Genomic DNA, 17,567 nt, shown 5'->3' with positions numbered 1-17,567 from the left:
ACTTGTATGCAACCAGTAAAACAACAAAAAAATTAAATTTTGAAAACTAGGCGCTAACATTTGAAAAACCAAAATAAGTTTCCCTTATCGTTGGTGCAAAACTGAATTAGAACTATCTACGGCAATTTTGTTATTTTATTAAATTATAATTTTTTTTATTAATAAATTTTAATTGAAAAATTAGCACCAAGCGTGCTATGAAATTTTTTTGACAGCCCACGTCATTCCGATTGTTGGCAAAGTCTAAATGTCAATAAAAAATTTACCGTCAATATTTTTGTGTTTATTTGTTGAAATTGTGGCGTCTTCATGAAAAATCTGTGTCATATCAAACACGAGGTAAACAGTATTTCGCAAAACCCCCGATAAATCGACTTTTTTTTCAGAAAATACGCGATACGAATTTGAAAACAAGCTATTAATGGAATAGAATAGTCGAATGCGTGCGCAGAAACACCGACAACAGCGAGAAGATCAAATTTAGGGTGCATACGTAAGAGTATAGTTCATTTGTGCTAGACAATCTTTTTCTACTGCTTTGGGGCCACTTTGCAACCATGGCGCACTGTATGCGAGTTTTGCATCGCCAAGTAAGTTCGAAATTTCAATTCTTTGCACCCCGTTATGATCACGTGGGGTTTCTCCAGACTGTACCCTAAAAACCACCAATTTTGTTTCAGGGGGGCAAAGCCAGCAGTGTCTTGCTGACCGATATCCAAAGGAGATGTTTCCACTTATCGCCTCTCGCCGCCGCCGCTTCCCAAGTAGCAATGAGCAAATTTGATAAAGACGGCCTACCGTATGATAAACTTGTTCAAAAACTGGAAATCGTGAAAAAAAGGCTCAACAGGGGGCTTTGTCTTTCCGAAAAAGTGCTCTATTCTCATTTAGAAGATCCCGAGGGACAGGTAATTGACCCAGTTTTGGAGGTTAAGACTTTTTGATAAAACCTGACCTGATGACCCAAACCGGATATTTTTTATTAATATTTATAAATATTGATACGGTTATTATGACTAGAAAAAAGTGCATTTTCTCGATGCAATTTACTAGTTATATAATCCCGTAAAAGTGAGGTTAAGTAATGACTTTTCTGACATTGAGGTGCAATTTTTTATCTAGAACAATGTTATCAGGTTTAATTAGCATTAGTACAAATGTTTAGGCGACGGTTTGTTCATTGGAATTTTTCTGAATTTATTTGTACTTCGGACAGTCACTTATATAACTAATCAGTCCGATACAAATGCGCGTAATTAATTGCCGAGTCGATCGAGCAAAAACTTTTTTTTGTACATTTAGAACACACAATGATGAAACGATTAATTAATTTATTGATGCTTCTTTTTAATTACTTTGTAAATAATAGAACGAGATATTTATATAATAACAGACATAATCTGTGGAGGAGCCACAAAGACAATGCTTCCATAAATTAAATAAAAAAAACAATTCCAAAGTCAAGATTTTTTTTCAAATGACCTGAAGGTTACCAAAACCATTGGCAAAGTTTTAGTCTAAGTGCACAGACGATTTAAATAAACACAACAACAATGATAAAATGTTTATTTCTGAAATACCAACCTTCGGCACCACGAAAAATGTTTAATCGATTAATTATCGAGTTATAAACAGCGGATTTTTACTTCGAAATTCTAATTACAGTTACCTAACAGCAACTGATAACTCCACGGAAAAATTCGCCAAATTTATCATTGGCAAAAAATTGGCCACGCGTTCAAAGTTGTTTACGTCGCCTAAAATAGCTCAAACCGCTCTCACTTTTTAATTTCTAGGATATTAAACGTGGGGCTTCGTACCTCCGATTGCGGCCTGATCGTGTGGCTATGCAAGATGCCACAGCTCAAATGGCAATGTTACAATTCATCTCCAGCGGTCTTAAAAGAGTGGCAGTTCCGAGTACCATCCACTGCGATCACTTGATCGAAGCCCAAGTCGGCGGGGAAAAGGATCTGGCCCGTGCCAAAGACCTCAACCAGGAAGTCTACAGTTTTCTTAGCAGCGCTGGAAACAAATACGGTGTCGGTTTCTGGAAACCCGGATCCGGGATCATCCATCAGATTATCCTGGAGAACTACGCTTTCCCTGGATTGTTGATGATCGGTACTGACTCGCACACCCCTAATGGTGGCGGTTTGGGAGGACTTTGCATCGGTGTTGGTGGTGCTGACGCCGTCGACGTCATGGCGAACATCCCCTGGGAACTTAAATGCCCGAATGTCATCGGCGTGAAACTCACTGGGAAACTACAAGGGTGGACTTCACCCAAAGACATCATTCTCAAAGTCGCTGATATCCTCACAGTCAAAGGAGGTACTGGAGCTATCGTTGAATACTTCGGCCCTGGAGTCAACTCAATCTCATGCACGGGAATGGCGACCATCTGCAACATGGGGGCCGAAATCGGCGCCACCACCTCTGTTTTCCCGTACAACAGCCGCATGTCCGACTACTTGAAAGCCACCAACAGAGCCGCCATCGCTGCCGAAGCCGACAAAGTCAAGAGCGTCCTTCTGAACAATGACGATGATTGCAAATACGACCAAGTCATCGAAATCAATCTCGACACGTTGGAACCTCATGTCAACGGACCCTTCACCCCCGATCTGGGTAACCCCATCAGTAAACTAGGAGCCGCTGCCGAGAAAAACGGCTGGCCCAATGACATCAGAGTTGGACTGATCGGCTCTTGCACCAACAGCTCATACGAAGACATGGGGCGCTGCGCCAGCATCGTCAAAGAGGCGATGGAACATGGGCTAAAATCGAAAATTCCTTTCAATGTAACGCCCGGATCTGAACAAATCAGAGCCACGATTGAGAGGGACGGAATTGCGAAGACACTCAGAGACTTCGGAGGCACTGTAAGTTGTAACCCGGCGCATCCACCATTTCGCTATTTTTTTTATTTTTTTTGGGGTAGGTTTTGGCCAACGCTTGTGGACCTTGCATTGGTCAATGGGACCGTAAGGACGTGAAAAAAGGCGAGAAGAACACCATCGTGACGTCGTACAACCGCAACTTCACCGGACGTAACGACGCTAATCCGGCAACTCATTGTTTTGTCACCTCCCCCGAACTGGTCACTGCTCTAAGTATCGCTGGTCGCTTAGATTTCAATCCGATGTGCGACGAATTGACCGGTTCCGATGGAAAGAAGTTCAAATTGAGCTCGCCTTTTGGAGATGAGCTTCCCAATAAAGGGTTCGACCCCGGTCAGGATACCTATGAAGCGCCTTTGCCTGATGGTAGCAAAATCAGTGTGGATGTCAGTCCGAAGTCTCAAAGACTACAACTCCTTGAACCTTTTGATAAATGGAGCGGAAAAGATTTGGAGGATTTAGTTGTTTTGATTAAGGTTAAAGGGAAATGCACCACTGATCACATCTCCGCTGCAGGGCCATGGTTGAAGTACCGCGGACATCTCGACAACATTTCTAATAACATGTTTATTGGGTAAGAAAGAGATTGTTATCACACGTGAATGACAGTTTTTTCCAGAGCTACCAACGCGGAGAACGGCGAAATGAATAAAATTAAGAACCAACTCACAGGCGAATGGGGAGCAGTCCCAGACGTCGCCCGCCACTACAAAGCCAACAACATCGGCTGGGTCGCTATCGGTGATGAAAACTACGGCGAAGGAAGCTCCCGCGAACACGCAGCTTTAGAACCGAGACATCTTGGAGGCCGCGCTATTATCGTTAAATCGTTCGCTCGCATCCACGAGACCAACTTGAAAAAACAGGGACTTTTGCCGTTAACGTTTGCGAATAGCAGCGACTACGATAAGATCCAACCAACTGATAAGATCACTATTAAGGGTCTTGGTGGGTTAGCACCAGGAAAACAAGTAGAATGTGAGATTAAACACAAAGATGGGAAAGTAGAGAAGATTCTTCTTAATCATTCGCTCAATGAATTACAAATTGGATGGTTCAAAGCTGGAAGTGCGTTGAACAGGATGAAGGAGTTGACGGCTTAGAAGTTCTGTAATAAGTACTGAGTGTTTGGTTTTATTTAATTCGTGCTAGGTACTTTTGTATCCGAAAATTTAGAGGCAAATTTTGTTGTATGCTGTACATAGTTTTTAACTCTTTTCCAGCTGTTTTCCTCATTTATTATTATAATAATAAAAACACTTGACAATAATTTAGTTTGTCTCCGAACGTTACAAAAAGTCACTATTTTTTAGTCGTTTTTAGACAGTAAAGTAGGCAATTTTGTTATAAGTAATGAAAAGCGCTAGTTGACATGAAAACACTTTTGCTGCCTAGGCAGAAAAAATACTTTTTGTGGCGGTTACTATTTGAGACTTAATTGCTTGACAAAAAGTACCATTTTTCTGCCGTATTACAAAATCTACTATTTATTTGTTATTGTTATAGACAAAAAAAGACGATAAAAGTAGTCGGCGGAGGGAAGTAAGCACTTCAGAATTTCAGACAATAAAAGTTAGAGCACTTCAAACTTTGTCTGAGAATGATTGCTTATGGTTTCTGCTTCACTTTTTTACGTTTTTTTCTAAAACTCTTATCTGATTTGGTGCAAAATCAAAAGAAAGATTTTAGATATGTTTGTACCACATATATTTAGAAGATGCCCTTGCTCAATGATGGGCACTCAACAATCTATCAATCCGTCTAATCGTAAAATTAAAAGTGTCCACCTGTTAAAATTCTTATCTATCGAAAACAGAGATCAAGATGTCCCAATTATACTACAATGGCAGTTCTCACCTTCGCCAAATTTATATAAAGTCCACTCACAACTCCACGAATTCACAAATCCAATTTTCTCCACCATGAAGATTTTCCTTCTGTTCGTAGTCTTCGTCGCCGTCGCCTCGGGTAATTTTCCTTCATATCACTTCATAGTTTCGTAAATTTTCATCTTTCAGCTAAGCCAGCCAAGCACACGTCCCCCAAATTCGGCTACTCGCGCCCCAACTCCCGCATCGTCAACGGCCACGACGCCAAAGAGGGTGAATTCCCTCACCAAATTTCCTACCAATGGGGACTTTTCGGACTCTTCCAACACGTCTGTGGAGGAACTATAATTTCTCCAAACTGGATTCTAACTGCTGGTCACTGTGTTACTGAAGTCCCTGAAATCGGTGACCATATGGTCGTTGCTGGTATTACCAATCTTTGGGAAAACGTAGACTCAAGACAACAGGTCAACGTGGTCCAGAAAATCGTGCATCCTGATTTTAGTGGAGGTGTTGGTCCTAACGATCTCGCGCTTCTTCAACTTGAAACTCCTTTGGAGTTGGGATCTGTGGTTCAAGCGATTAAATTACCGGTAGCTGGTGATGTTCCTACAGGAGATGTAGTTTTGTCTGGATGGGGAGACATGTCGACGAGTGATGTTCCAAATTTGCCGGCACAATTACAGACTGTGTCCATCCCACTGTTGAGCTTCGATGGTAAGGCAAAGATATGAAACTAAAACGTGACTGTCTTATTGTTATAGAGTGTAACTCAGCCATTGAGGCGCTCCTGGCAGCAGGCGAAGACAATCCCCTTTCCCAAGAATCGAATATTTGCACCGGTCCTTTAACTGGCGTTATCAGTGGCGCGTGCTCTGGAGACAGCGGTGGCCCTCTGATTCAAGATGACGTTATTGTTGGTATCGTCTCTTGGGGATTCATTCCTTGTGGATCCACTGGAGCACCTTCAGTCTTTACCAAAGTCAGCAACTTTGTCGATTTCATTTCTGAGCATGTAACTGATTTGCCTAAATAAATTCTTGACAATTCACTCTGTGTCAAAATTTTTCATCACCTTCATTATGGAGCGTTTCGGGGAGCAAAAAATCATCAGAGTCACGCCAGGGTCCATCCGAAAGAACATAGAAAGCCGCAGAAGCAGCGGAACCTCCTTCCAAGGAATGACTAGAAATTCTGGGAATGACAACGATGAACAAATCGGTTTAGATTTGTACGTGCAAGGATTCAAACTATCGAATTCTTGTCTCCACTTTATTCGCAAGAACTTGAGACACGAGATCAACATAACTTTGAGGTGGACCGTGTTGGACAATGAAGATTCCGTCGTGTCTCCTCCTTTAGATTCAAACAGAGGAAAATTCGACTATACGGCTCATTACGACTTTATTCTTGATGACGAGTTCTTCCATAATTTCCGGGATTCTCCCATCATCTTCAGATTGTATGCCTGCACTGTAAAAGATGAGTTGTTTTTAAGTGAAACACAGTTGGTCATCCCCAATGTCGCTCAAGTGGTCAATGTTAAACAAGAAAGCAGAATAATCTTCACGAGTGATCTTATCGATGCTCATGATGAAATTGCTAATGTTAACTTGTGGTTTAAATTCACTTGCAACCAATTAATGGTAAAAGCATTCTCACAGAAGAGCCGATACGAGAAAAAAAAGAGTCTTGTATCAAATCCCGTAACGTCGCGATACATAGGCATGAACTTTTCAGGAGAAAGCCACAATTTCAATAACGTGGTGGTGACAGACTCGGAGCTTGATCACTTCGCCGACAGCGTGTGGCTTGTCTTAAACAGAAACAAAGTCTTGAAGACTACGCAGTCTGATATGAACAACGAGCTTCAACAACGCGTCCGGTGGTTACAATTTGAAGCCAACTGGAAGCAGACGTTACAAGAGAATGCCATCCTCCATGGAAATAACCCAAAAGCCGTAATATGGAGACAATGGCGTGAAGAAAACACCGTAAATGTTAAACTGAGGACTTACAACAAAAGCCGTTCAAAAAAATACGCCTCAAAGCTTACCATAACAGTTGTAGATCTTTCTTTTTTGGATGACTCCTCAGTGATGAGGAACGAAGACATGCGACAGTTTTACATCGAGTACAGTTTCTTAGGATATGAGGGACCAAAGATGGAAGCTCCGTTTAGTAAACCAAAAAAGAAACCTGACGAGAAGATTGTTTTTAACTTCAAGAAAACGTTTCCGATTCATTTGAGGAAGAATAAAGATAACTGTGTACAGTTGACCAAGTTGATCATGAACGATGGATCCATCAAGTTTATTGTGATCAGTGAACCCATGGAGAATCCAGAGCGACCGATTCAGACATGCCAAGAAGTGGGGTACGCTGAAGTTCCCATCAGTGAGATTATCCAGTTGGAGAAGAACGTAATCACGTATGAATTTGAAGTTATTGATAGCCACAACCAGAGTGTCGTTTTGGGGTACCTTACTATTACCATTGAGGGAATTTTGGCAATGAGAAGCATGGCGCTGAAGAAAATGGCTCCAAGAGGGTACCGACTGTTCCTTTAAATGCATTGAAAGAATGAGTTGAATATAGAAAAATTTTAATTGTTGAAAATGGTGGAGGTGCCGGGAACAAATTTGGCAAGCGGTAGGCAACCAACAATACGTGTAGTTTTGAGACTAGGGAATTTTGTCTTTGCACGTTGTGGAGTTGGTGAAATAAACGTCATTTTCAAATTTAATTTTCTTAACAGTTTTTCTCTGAATTTCTGTGGAAAAGTCGCATAATAATCAATTTTCTCCAAAAAGTCGCACATTTGGATCGTTTTTTATCACGGAATGTCTTCAAGAACCCGAAGAACGTCCCTATTTTCACAAAAAGTCGCAAGTAAGTTTGTGATTTTTCTTCTAAAATTCAAGTTTTGGCCCATTTTTTTTAAGATTTAACCTATCGAGAAAAACTGGAAGAAGAAGCTGAAGCGTTCGTCGAAGCGTTTGTGGATAAAAAAGACAGGTAAACACGCAAAGCGTTGGTCTTGACCTAACCTCACTTTTTAGTGTGACTACTTTGATGGAAAGGCAGGTTCCAAAATGCACTGATATTTCCCAGCTGTCGGCGAAGCAACAAGAGTTTTTGAAGTCACTGCCTGATATCGAGGATTACAAAGAGAAAATGACTGAGTTTTTGGCGAAATATTCGATTTTACAAATGGAAAAGGAGGATGTTCAGGAGAGATTGAAGATTCATTGTTCAAGATTGTTATAATATAAATAATGGGGTTGTAACTAGAATAAATATGTTGTAGTCAAGTATGGCATTCTACATGTACGTTAGCTGTGACCACTTCACGACAGTTTAAGGCACTCCTGGAAGTCCCGGCGGCTTCAAGAGCGGGCGTGGATTCCCCATCCCGATTTTCCGGGACTCTCTCTACAAACAACGTGAACTTAACAAGACGGCAAATTCAGGGTTTGGACGGGATTTCAGGATCAGGATCAGGATCTAAAAGGTTGAGGATTTTATCTTATTTCCATGTTTTTTTAAATTACCTAATTCCCCACACTTCTGTTTGCACCAAGTATCCTTGATAATCTGACAATTTTGCAAATTAATCTTCATGAACATTTGTCCGAAAATAAAATATCCTAAGCCCCCACCAATGACAGCAGAGATAAATATCCAACCATTATACAACATGACTGTGAGCATTAAAATGTAGCCCAGATTCTGTAGTACAAACCACAGTGAAATTTCAGCCCCATAAAGAAACGTCCTGGAAATTAAAAATCAGAGTCTGAGATAAAAATGACGGCGTGTCACCTGTCCAAAAGAGTTATGTTTATTTCAGGACGATGGGGCCCCGCTTCAGTCAATAACGTGGAAGTCTCTGTTGGACAAATTGTCTTTAGTTGCTCAGAGCGGAGAATGAGCTCCTTTTGGCGTTGTTTTGCTTGGAGGTACCGTAGAAACTCAAACATGAAAGACATGGCCCCCACGCAGATGCAGACACCGATGAGGCTTCCCACTGACTTCGTCGCGACGCCTTTGAATAAGAAGTCGCTGATTTTGTAGTCCCACCAAAATGACATATGCATTGTGGTTTTGATTTCGAGTTTCCATCAAAAAAGCATTTTGAGGTTATGCTGTTTAAATGTTTTTGTTGGGGCTGTTGACCGACACTTTGTAAATATTTTGAGTTGATTCACAAATTTATGAACGACAGCTGGATTGGGGAAGCGCACAGAAATGAACAGCTCTTGATAACGTATGCAAATAAGCTTATCAGTGTTTGTTTGGAGGGGATACGGAAAAATAAGTTCAATAATGAAATATTTCCTGAAACGATTCTTAGTTTTTCTAATCGGAAAAGAATTTCCCGGCGGTATTTCAAGGTTTTACATTTTTCTGTATTCAGGTCAAGTGGCGCCAAATTCAAACAGTAGGGCATGTCTTTGATTGATTTTCATAGCACAATGAGGTGAAAATGGAAGAACTTCAGACGAGCATTCACTTTGGAACTTGTTAAGAGGTTTTATTATGATAATTTAACCCCAATTGCTTTATCTGTTTTCTTTGAATAATCGGAAACTGACAGTTGTCAAAGTGGTAGAAATGATCAAAGACGTGCTTTCAAATTTCAAAAGTTGCTCATAATTCCCATATTTTTAGCCCATAATTAGGTACTTTTGTTAGACTTTTGACATTAAAGTAAAAAATAAAATAAGTAGTCATAATGTTCGGAAAATTAGAATGTTTTTCCTGTCAAGTTATTGTTATTTCACTTTGATAAAATGTATGTCATTATAATTTATAGAGATGTTTTGGGACGGTAAACGACATTCATTCAAATCAAAAAAATTAAACGTCGCAATTAGAAGATAAAAACTTGTTCTTACGTCTACCGCTGAAAATGTTTATCGGATGTTAAAAATACCATTAGTTCTAATAACTTTTTTCTATTATGTTTTTTTTATTTCTTTCACGAGGTGCTTTAATGATTTGCGTGCGTGTAAATAGATAATTTATGTTTGAACTGTTACGCAATGCAAGGACACTATTAGATCTATTTAATTTCAATACATAAATATTAATTACTTTTATGGCAATTTTGCGCCAATAAAAGTGAAAATAAAGTACAACAAAATATAAATAACAATATGTCATGTAACCAAAGGTGACTTTGTAGCAGGCCTACCAACACACTTGTGAATTTCAAAGCTCAAAACGAAGTACGACAAGGACGTCGTGAATGTCAATTGTTTTCCAAGAATCTGGAATTATCCGTACTAATTATAATTGATGGACAATATTGATGTCATTGCGTTGTTTACTCGCAAACGTTAATTAGTTTCCCTCCAAAAAACCGCACTTTCATTTTCAAATTTCACCGTAATTGCCGATTTTACGACTAAAATTTATTAAATTAGCTAATCAAGCAACAGTGCAATGTGTTATTATCTTCGCAACAAACCGTAATTGCGTTGGCCTAAGAAAATAAAAGTGGGGACATGATATCTAACACCTGAAATTTGATGTTATGGTTAGCGTTCTGCGCATAGTCGCGTTTCGTTGCGCCTCGACGCTAACCCATTGACCAGAAATCCTGTTTACAGCACTGAAATCTAGTGATTAGACACCGGTCATCGAGGAATGACTGCTTTTAACAGTGTCAATGAAAATGGATTAACAACGATCCAGGTCTGTTTTATTTATTTCTATTTTTCGCGCTAAAATCTGGACCGAGTCCGTTCACTTTAGTTTCGCTTTTGATTAGACTGGCATTTGAGTGTTGGATAATAGCAGAAGGATGTCAAGGATAGTGTGCACCTTTCTGCAGGGAAATTCTGTTTTAAAATTGAGCAGACTTCCAAATTTTTCACTTTCTTGTTGGGAAACATTGAAATCGGATTCTTGTGTCATTAAAAAAAATGTTCTTTCGCAGTCGCGAGATTTCCGTGTGAAAATTCGATGGTGGCAAGGTCAGTCGATTTTATTATCGATCTGAAATACATCGACGTCAATCCTGATAAAAAACTAGTTTTGGTGGTTCTGCCTTCAGTTTCCTTTCACGATCTTGATTTGAATTTCAAGTTTTGTGAAAAAAAATTGACCAAAGTGTTCAAGGAGGACGGGAAAATTAGTGCAAATTGGACGTCGGCAATCAATTTATTGATCTTATCACATTATAGAAATTATTTTATTTTAGTGTCCACAGTACTTGTGTTGCTATTCATTCCAATGTCTTATCTTCATAATTAACGTTTTCTACGCACATGTCTAGTCAACAATTGACAGTTAATTACAATTTGTTGTTATAAAGGGTCTAAAATTAGTCTATTGACTTTTAATTTTTGCGCTTTGGTTTGTGAGTTTCTAAATTCAAACTCGCAAAGGAATTGAGAAATTTGGGCTCCACAAACCCAATATCTGGACCCAAAATTCACTGATTAAAAATGAGCCCGATAACAACTTTTGCGTAACTTTCAGTTCCAGCAGCGACCTTCCCAAAGGCCAACGATGTAAAGGAGCCTTGATCGCCCCAAAATCTAGTCACAGTCCTTTCAACAATGGCACCCAAACCCAGTCCCAGCATTTTCCGTTCGTTGGTGGACGTCTTCGGCTTTATTCTAATTTGTCTGTACTTCGTCACCAAAGCGATCCTGTTGACTCTTCTCCCAGCTTACCAACCCAAGAAGAAACTTAAAGGAGAAGTTATTGTTATCACTGGGGGTGGCGGAGGTCTTGGCCGTCTTTTAGCTCTACGCTTAGCTCGTTTGGAGGCGGTGGTTGTGCTATGGGACGTAAATATTAAAGGTAAGATTTTGCGGTAGTTGGGTAAGAAATTACAAGAGATATTGTGTAAGAGCGTCGTTACAAAATTTCGCTGAGAATTGTTCGCAATAAAGATTCATCTAATGTTGCGGGAGTTCAAATATCAAGTGCATCTTAATAGCTGATAATTTCACTTTCTTTGGGTTGCGCAAGGATTATCCCACTTTCACGTTTTAGAATGTGGCCATCTTCAAATTAGCATTCGGATCTCGGCGGAGATGAGAGGGTGCTTGGATTTATTAGAGCACGAACTGGTTTTATTGTTAAATTGAGTAATGACAAAAAGTTTTTTGATTTGTGCTCAAAATCACGAAGAAAACTTTCTTTTTTGATTGTTATAACAAGACGTCATTATTGTGTCTTACTTTTCTTTGATAACTTTCTTTTTTTCAAAAGATACAGCAAGCAAATTATAGTGCGACAGTGAACAACGCGAATTCTTTACTTTTTTTTTTGATCAATTAATTTGAAATACGTATAAGAGGTCAGTCAACCCACAAATTTTTGGCGCAGTTTCCTTCTAAACACACGCAGCTGCAATTTTGACGTATTAATAGATAAGTTCTGCTTATGTAGGTCACTTTTACGAAAATATTTGTACGGAGAAAGGTGCGCTGCCGGTATTTAATTTTGTATTCCAACATTAATTTATTTTATGGGACGCTTTGTGGATTCGGTTTTTGATATAACTGGAATTTATGCAAATTTATTCGTTCTGTAGAAATATTGCCGTGTTTTTAGAGACACTAAATTTGATGTCATCGTCATTTTACTTGCAAATTTTGCCAAATTTTGGGTTTATGGTTATTGACAATTCGTAGTTTTTGCTTATTTTACGACTTTCGTTGTTTTAAAATGACTTCCCGATAGCAAAACTGTACAAATCAAAAAAAAAACCTAAGACTTTTTGATATAGTCGAGGTCAAATTGCTTTGGACGTCAGTCATTAACTGTCATGAGGTGTAAAGCACCCTTTATGAATTTCATTATTATTACTGTTATTTTTGTCAAAATTTATTGAAATTTGCACGTCAAATTGACAGTAATGCATAGACTACACTTAAACTTTGAAAATGTCAATAAAATGATGTTCAAAATAATTTGGCGTGAGAATTATAAGGTTCTATAAGTGATTTTTTTGAAAATTTAAAATGTTTGTTTTACGATTTTTTTAAACATTTTCTATCAAGCATAAAAATGAAGTAATTTAATATTTTAACAAGCCAAAATTATATTAATAGATCCTATCATTTTTTTAAATAAATACTTCGCGACGTGAGAAGTGACTTTCTAAGTGATTTTGGTGAAAATTCAAATTGTTTGTTTTACGATTTTTTTTAAATACTTTCTATCAAGTATAAAAATAAACTAATTTAACATTTTAACAAGCCAAAATGATATTAATAGATCCTATAATTTTTTTAAATAAATACCTAATAAATTCAGGACATATCACTGATAACGTAAACACTGATCAATTTAATGCAAATGTTAGTTAGAACCTTATAGTTCTCAGGTCGCGACTTAATAAATTAAAGAGAAATCACTGATAACGTGAATACTGATCAATTTAATGCAAATGTTAGTTAGAACCTTATAGTTCTCAGGTCGCGACATAATTACTTTTTACAAAACTATTTACTTCATTTACCAGAAATTTTTGCCGCATTTTGGGTTCATGGTTCTTGAGAATCCGTAGTATTTACTAATTTTACGATTTTGGTTGTTTTGAAACGACTTCCAGGCAAAAAATGTGGCTAAATCTAAAAAAAGTCAGCAATTTTGATAAATTTAATTGTAATGAAGTGTAAAGCACCCTGTAGGAATTTTATTATGACTGTAATTTTTAACAAAACTCATTGAATTGCCAGTAATGCATAGACTACACTTAAATTTTCAAAATGTCAATAAAGTTATATTCAAAATATTTTGCACGCAATTGTATCATCCTGAGAGTCTAAAAAGTCGCTTTTTAGAAAAGGTCTTATCGATTTCATCTCGACAGATTCATCGTAATGTCTATAAATTACTTTTCACAAAACTATTTATTCTATTTCATGAAAATTTGTCGAATTTTGGGTTTATGGTTATTGGGAATTCGTGTTTTTTGATTATTTTACAATTTTGGTTATTTTGCAACAACTTCACGTCAGAAAAACTGGCCAAATCTAAAAAAACTAAGAAATTTTGATATAGTTTGTACAGTGAGAGTTTGAATGACAGAAAAGTCACTAAATCTACGCAATAAAAAGTGTACCATAGGCGCGAAATTTAAAATAACAAAGTAACCCCAGTTACTGTAACCCTGTCAACCCATTTCGCGAAGGAATTTAGTGTTTTTAGTGTATTTTGTAGCATAATTTGCTGCTAATCTATATGTCAACTGTCGAAATCTTCCAATCTCTCACCGGATATACTATACAATCGCGGCCTAATTGTTTTGGACGTCAAAGTTATTTGATTGTCATGAAGTGTAAAGCACCCTTTATGAATCCATTATTACTGTTATTTTTGAGAAAATTCATTAAAATTTGCACGTCAAATTGACAGTAATGCATAGACTACACTTTAATTTTCAAAATGTCAATAAAGTTATATTAAAATATGTATTATCCTGAGAGTATAAAACGTCGTTTTTTAGAAAAGGTTTTGTCGATTTCATCTCGACAGATTTATCGTAATATCTATAAATTACCTTTCACAGAATTATTTATTCCATTTCAAGAAATTTTGTCTAATTTTGGGTTTATGATTATTGGGAATTCGTGTTTTTTGATTATTTTAGGATTTTGGCTATTTTGAAACGACTTCACGTCAGAAAAACTGGTCAAATCTAAAAAAAAACTAAGAAACTTTATACAGTCAAAATCATTTGATTGTCATGAAGTGTAAAGCACCCTTTATAAATTTCACCATTACTCTCATTTTTAACAAAATTTATTGAAATTTGCACTCCAAATTGACAGTAATGCCTAGACATGTTCAAAATATCAATAAAATGATGTTCAAAAATAATTTCGCCGCGACTGTATTAAAAAAAAAAGTTGTTTTTTAGAAAAGGCCTTGTCGATTTTATCTCGAGAGATTTATCGTAATATCTAATAATTACCTTTCACAAAACTATTTATTCCATTTCCCAGAAATCCAAAGCAAAGTCTTTATTTCTTCAGTGCGAATGTTTTTTAGTTTCTTTTTTTATTTTTACTGACATAACGTGACTTTTACGCTAATGACAAATCGTGGGAAAGTCGAGGTGCGATTTTTCCAATTACTGTTTCGAGTAAAATTACAGAAAATCGTAGAAATTACCCACAGAAAATTTCACTTATTAATTATATAAACTCTTCGTGTTTCTGGGTCAATGATACAAACCCCGATCACATCTAAACATCTTTTTAAACCTGCAGAGTTGCACCTGAACTGTAACTTTCTTTTAAAAATAAGAAAAACATTACGGCATAGTTGTGTAACGAAATTTGTAATCGCAGAAGCAGAAGAATTTGGCGTACACTTTCTGTAAATTAAACAATTTAATTGTTCTATAGACAGTTAGTTGTGAAATCTAATGGATTTGCCTGCGGGTACATTCTTATAATTAAGAGACAAAAACTAGGTCCATCATTCTTCATTTCACTTTCAATTCTTCGTGTTGCTGTTACTTTCAACATTTTTCTTCAGCTGTCGAAGAAACCGTCGACATGGTCAAAGGCATCGGAGGTATCGCTTATGGTTTCAAATGCGACCTCGCTGACAAAGAGGACGTGTACAACATAGCAAACGTTACGCGACAAGAAGTGGGTGAGGTAATGACAGTCTTTTTATGTAAATTAGCGGAAATTATCAATAATTTCTTGCACAGGTGACAATTCTGATTAACAATGCTGGCGTCGTTTCCGGTCATTTGTTGCTAGACACTCCCGACCACCTCATCAAGAGGACGTTCGATGTTAACATTCTTTCCCACTTCTGGGTAATTTAATTCGGACTATTGACGCAAACCAATGACCTTGTTGTGTTTTTTCCAGACGGTAAAAGCATTTCTGCCGTACATGATCGAGAAGAACCACGGTCACATTGTCACCATTGCATCAATGGCCGGTTTCGTCGGAGTCAACAAACTCGTTGACTACTGCTCTTCTAAGTACGCAGCGGTGGGATTCGATGAAGCTTTAAGAGTCGAATTGGAAGCTCAAGGAATTTCCGGAGTCAAAACGACAGTCGTTTGTCCGTATTTTATCCAATCGACGGGAATGTTTGATAATGTCAATTCACGATTCCTGCCAACGCTCAAATCGAACGACGTCGCCGATCGTATTGTCGATGGCTTGAGAAAGGAAGAAACTCTTGTCATGATTCCCAGTATGTTCAGAATTGGAATTATATTCAAATAGTAAGTGTTTGCTGTGAAATCTCGCTATTTAAACACCCGCGAAAAGTTCTTGACACAAAGAGAAAGTAGGTCTTTGTTCAAGAAATTAGCAATAGTGTACGAATCTTGTAATTATTTTTGTTTTAGCATGTTTCCGTGGACGTGTTTGTCGATGTTTATGAGGGGGTTAGTGCCGGATGCTGTTCCTCCACATCATGCTCCTGCTCAAAGCAGTGAGAAAAGTGATTTTGTTACCAAATCGGACCTTCTTAAAAAGTCGGTGGCTAGTTTGGATAATCGTGATGGAGTTAGTGGGAAAAATCTCTAGTGACTTTCGTACTTAGTAGGTGTTTTTATACAAAGTGAGTGTATTTATAGAAATAAATATTTTGGAAATCAAACGGCCTTTTTTTCTGACAATTTACACCATTTTTTTGTTTAAAAACACCAAAGGATGGATTTTGATATCCTGTCAAAGCTTAAAATCCGAATTTTTTGATCAATTTGTATCTCAGGAACAAGAATCTGACGAAGATTTTTAGATGCGACGCTTCGATAATTTTTTTATTGATTTTTTTAATTTGATGAAATTTTTTGGTTTAAATAAAAATAATAAACTATTGAACTTATCAATTTAGACCAAAGGAGAACAAGTCTGAACTCTGATTTCTAAAGTTAGGACAGGTCTCCGACGTATGTCTTAGCGTAGAGCACTGTTGACATTTTACTCGACCCGGGAAGCCAAATTTTAAAATTTTTAATTGAATTTTCTCGAAAAATCTCACAGATAACGAGGAACTGATACCAGAAGTGGCTGCGGAAATACCAAATGATGCTGTGAGAAGAGTTTCGTGTTGATCTGTAGACTTTCATGTTTTTTTGCCCAAAAAACACAAAGGATTAATGGATTGTGGTCAAAATTTAAAATCTTTTTAAAAGCGACTTTTTCATCATTTTAGACCTCAGGAACAAGAATCTGGCGAAAATTTTTGATGCGTTGCTTCGCTTATTTTAAATTAATTTTTAAAATTTTTCATTCAATACGTTCTTACTCAATTTGGATCTCAGGAGACAGAATCTGAACTCTGATTTAACATCCGCGACTTGATAACTGTTTTATTTAGTATCTAAAAGTGTCTTTAAAGATAGAGCAGGTCTTTAACTTAAGTCTGCAAAAGGCACTGTTGACATTTCACTCGACGTGAGAACTTAAATTTTTGAGATTTTAAGTTTGAATGTTCTCGGAAAATCTCGCAGATAGCAAGGAACTGAAACTAGAATGAATTCAGGTGTGTTCAATTAATATGTATGCAGAGTTTCCTGATGATCTGAAATTATTTGAGTTAAACCTTTAAAAATAATTAAAGGGGTTAGTTCATCTGTTAAATACCGACTTTTGTTATGAATTTGGACCCCAAGTGCAGTAATCTGTTATTGTTATATCAGTTATTGATATATCGCTCGGTTGATTTTTTATGGATGTTTGAAGTTTAAAATAAAGATTTGTAAATTTGAGCTATATAAACATAAAAACTGATTTTATCCAAAATGCACTAATGAAGTAGTACTTTATTCACTCATTTTAGACAAATAAAGTACTCTTTTACTCTCTAAACACACGCTAAAAAT

The 17,567-nt window shown here is 37.3% G+C and overlaps 6 protein-coding genes across 6 annotated transcripts; 5 read left to right on the top strand and 1 right to left on the bottom strand.

Moving 5' to 3' along the window:
- The first annotated feature begins 412 nt into the window (after positions 1 to 412).
- Positions 413 to 4,173, top strand: LOC148171780 (putative aconitate hydratase, mitochondrial). Its single transcript, XM_088040792.1, has 5 exons — positions 413 to 590; positions 681 to 908; positions 1,797 to 2,885; positions 2,945 to 3,477; positions 3,523 to 4,173. The coding sequence occupies exons 1-5, from the start codon at positions 558 to 560 to the stop codon at positions 4,004 to 4,006; spliced, it is 2,367 nt and encodes a 788-aa protein (XP_087896918.1). The 5' UTR covers positions 413 to 557; the 3' UTR covers positions 4,007 to 4,173.
- Positions 4,174 to 4,759: 586 nt separating this feature from the next.
- Positions 4,760 to 5,783, top strand: LOC148171779 (trypsin-1-like). Its single transcript, XM_088040793.1, has 3 exons — positions 4,760 to 4,871; positions 4,922 to 5,449; positions 5,497 to 5,783. Exons 1-3 carry the CDS (start codon positions 4,826 to 4,828, stop codon positions 5,766 to 5,768), a joined length of 846 nt encoding a protein of 281 aa, XP_087896919.1. The 5' UTR covers positions 4,760 to 4,825; the 3' UTR covers positions 5,769 to 5,783.
- Positions 5,784 to 5,814: 31 nt separating this feature from the next.
- On the top strand, positions 5,815 to 7,524 carry LOC148171778 (uncharacterized). Its single transcript, XM_088042360.1, has 5 exons — positions 5,815 to 5,858; positions 5,960 to 6,017; positions 6,496 to 7,283; positions 7,331 to 7,384; positions 7,491 to 7,524. Exons 1-5 carry the CDS (start codon positions 5,815 to 5,817, stop codon positions 7,522 to 7,524), a joined length of 978 nt encoding a protein of 325 aa, XP_087898486.1.
- On the top strand, positions 7,435 to 8,046 carry LOC148171777 (uncharacterized). The gene is made up of 3 exons (XM_088040991.1): positions 7,435 to 7,624; positions 7,678 to 7,750; positions 7,795 to 8,046. The coding sequence occupies exons 1-3, from the start codon at positions 7,576 to 7,578 to the stop codon at positions 8,000 to 8,002; spliced, it is 330 nt and encodes a 109-aa protein (XP_087897117.1). The 5' UTR covers positions 7,435 to 7,575; the 3' UTR covers positions 8,003 to 8,046.
- On the bottom strand, positions 7,980 to 9,051 carry LOC148171776 (high affinity copper uptake protein 1-like). The gene is made up of 3 exons (XM_088040990.1): positions 8,558 to 9,051; positions 8,287 to 8,510; positions 7,980 to 8,167 (listed from the first exon to the last, which is right to left on the bottom strand). The coding sequence occupies exons 1-3, from the start codon at positions 8,830 to 8,832 to the stop codon at positions 8,043 to 8,045; spliced, it is 624 nt and encodes a 207-aa protein (XP_087897116.1). The 5' UTR covers positions 8,833 to 9,051; the 3' UTR covers positions 7,980 to 8,042.
- Positions 9,052 to 9,965: 914 nt separating this feature from the next.
- Positions 9,966 to 16,339, top strand: LOC148171775 (epidermal retinol dehydrogenase 2). Its single transcript, XM_088040989.1, has 6 exons — positions 9,966 to 10,435; positions 11,225 to 11,551; positions 15,248 to 15,372; positions 15,429 to 15,539; positions 15,595 to 15,959; positions 16,086 to 16,339. The coding sequence occupies exons 2-6, from the start codon at positions 11,305 to 11,307 to the stop codon at positions 16,264 to 16,266; spliced, it is 1,029 nt and encodes a 342-aa protein (XP_087897115.1). The 5' UTR covers positions 9,966 to 10,435; positions 11,225 to 11,304; the 3' UTR covers positions 16,267 to 16,339.
- The last annotated feature ends 1,228 nt before the right edge of the window (positions 16,340 to 17,567 follow it).

Source organism: Gnatocerus cornutus, chromosome 7, assembly GCF_029298725.1.
Source record: "Gnatocerus cornutus isolate USDA-ARS CGAHR chromosome 7, icGnaCorn1.1, whole genome shotgun sequence".
Taxonomy (NCBI): Eukaryota; Metazoa; Arthropoda; class Insecta; order Coleoptera; family Tenebrionidae; genus Gnatocerus; species Gnatocerus cornutus.
This window is presented reverse-complemented; position numbering and strand designations above follow the sequence as displayed.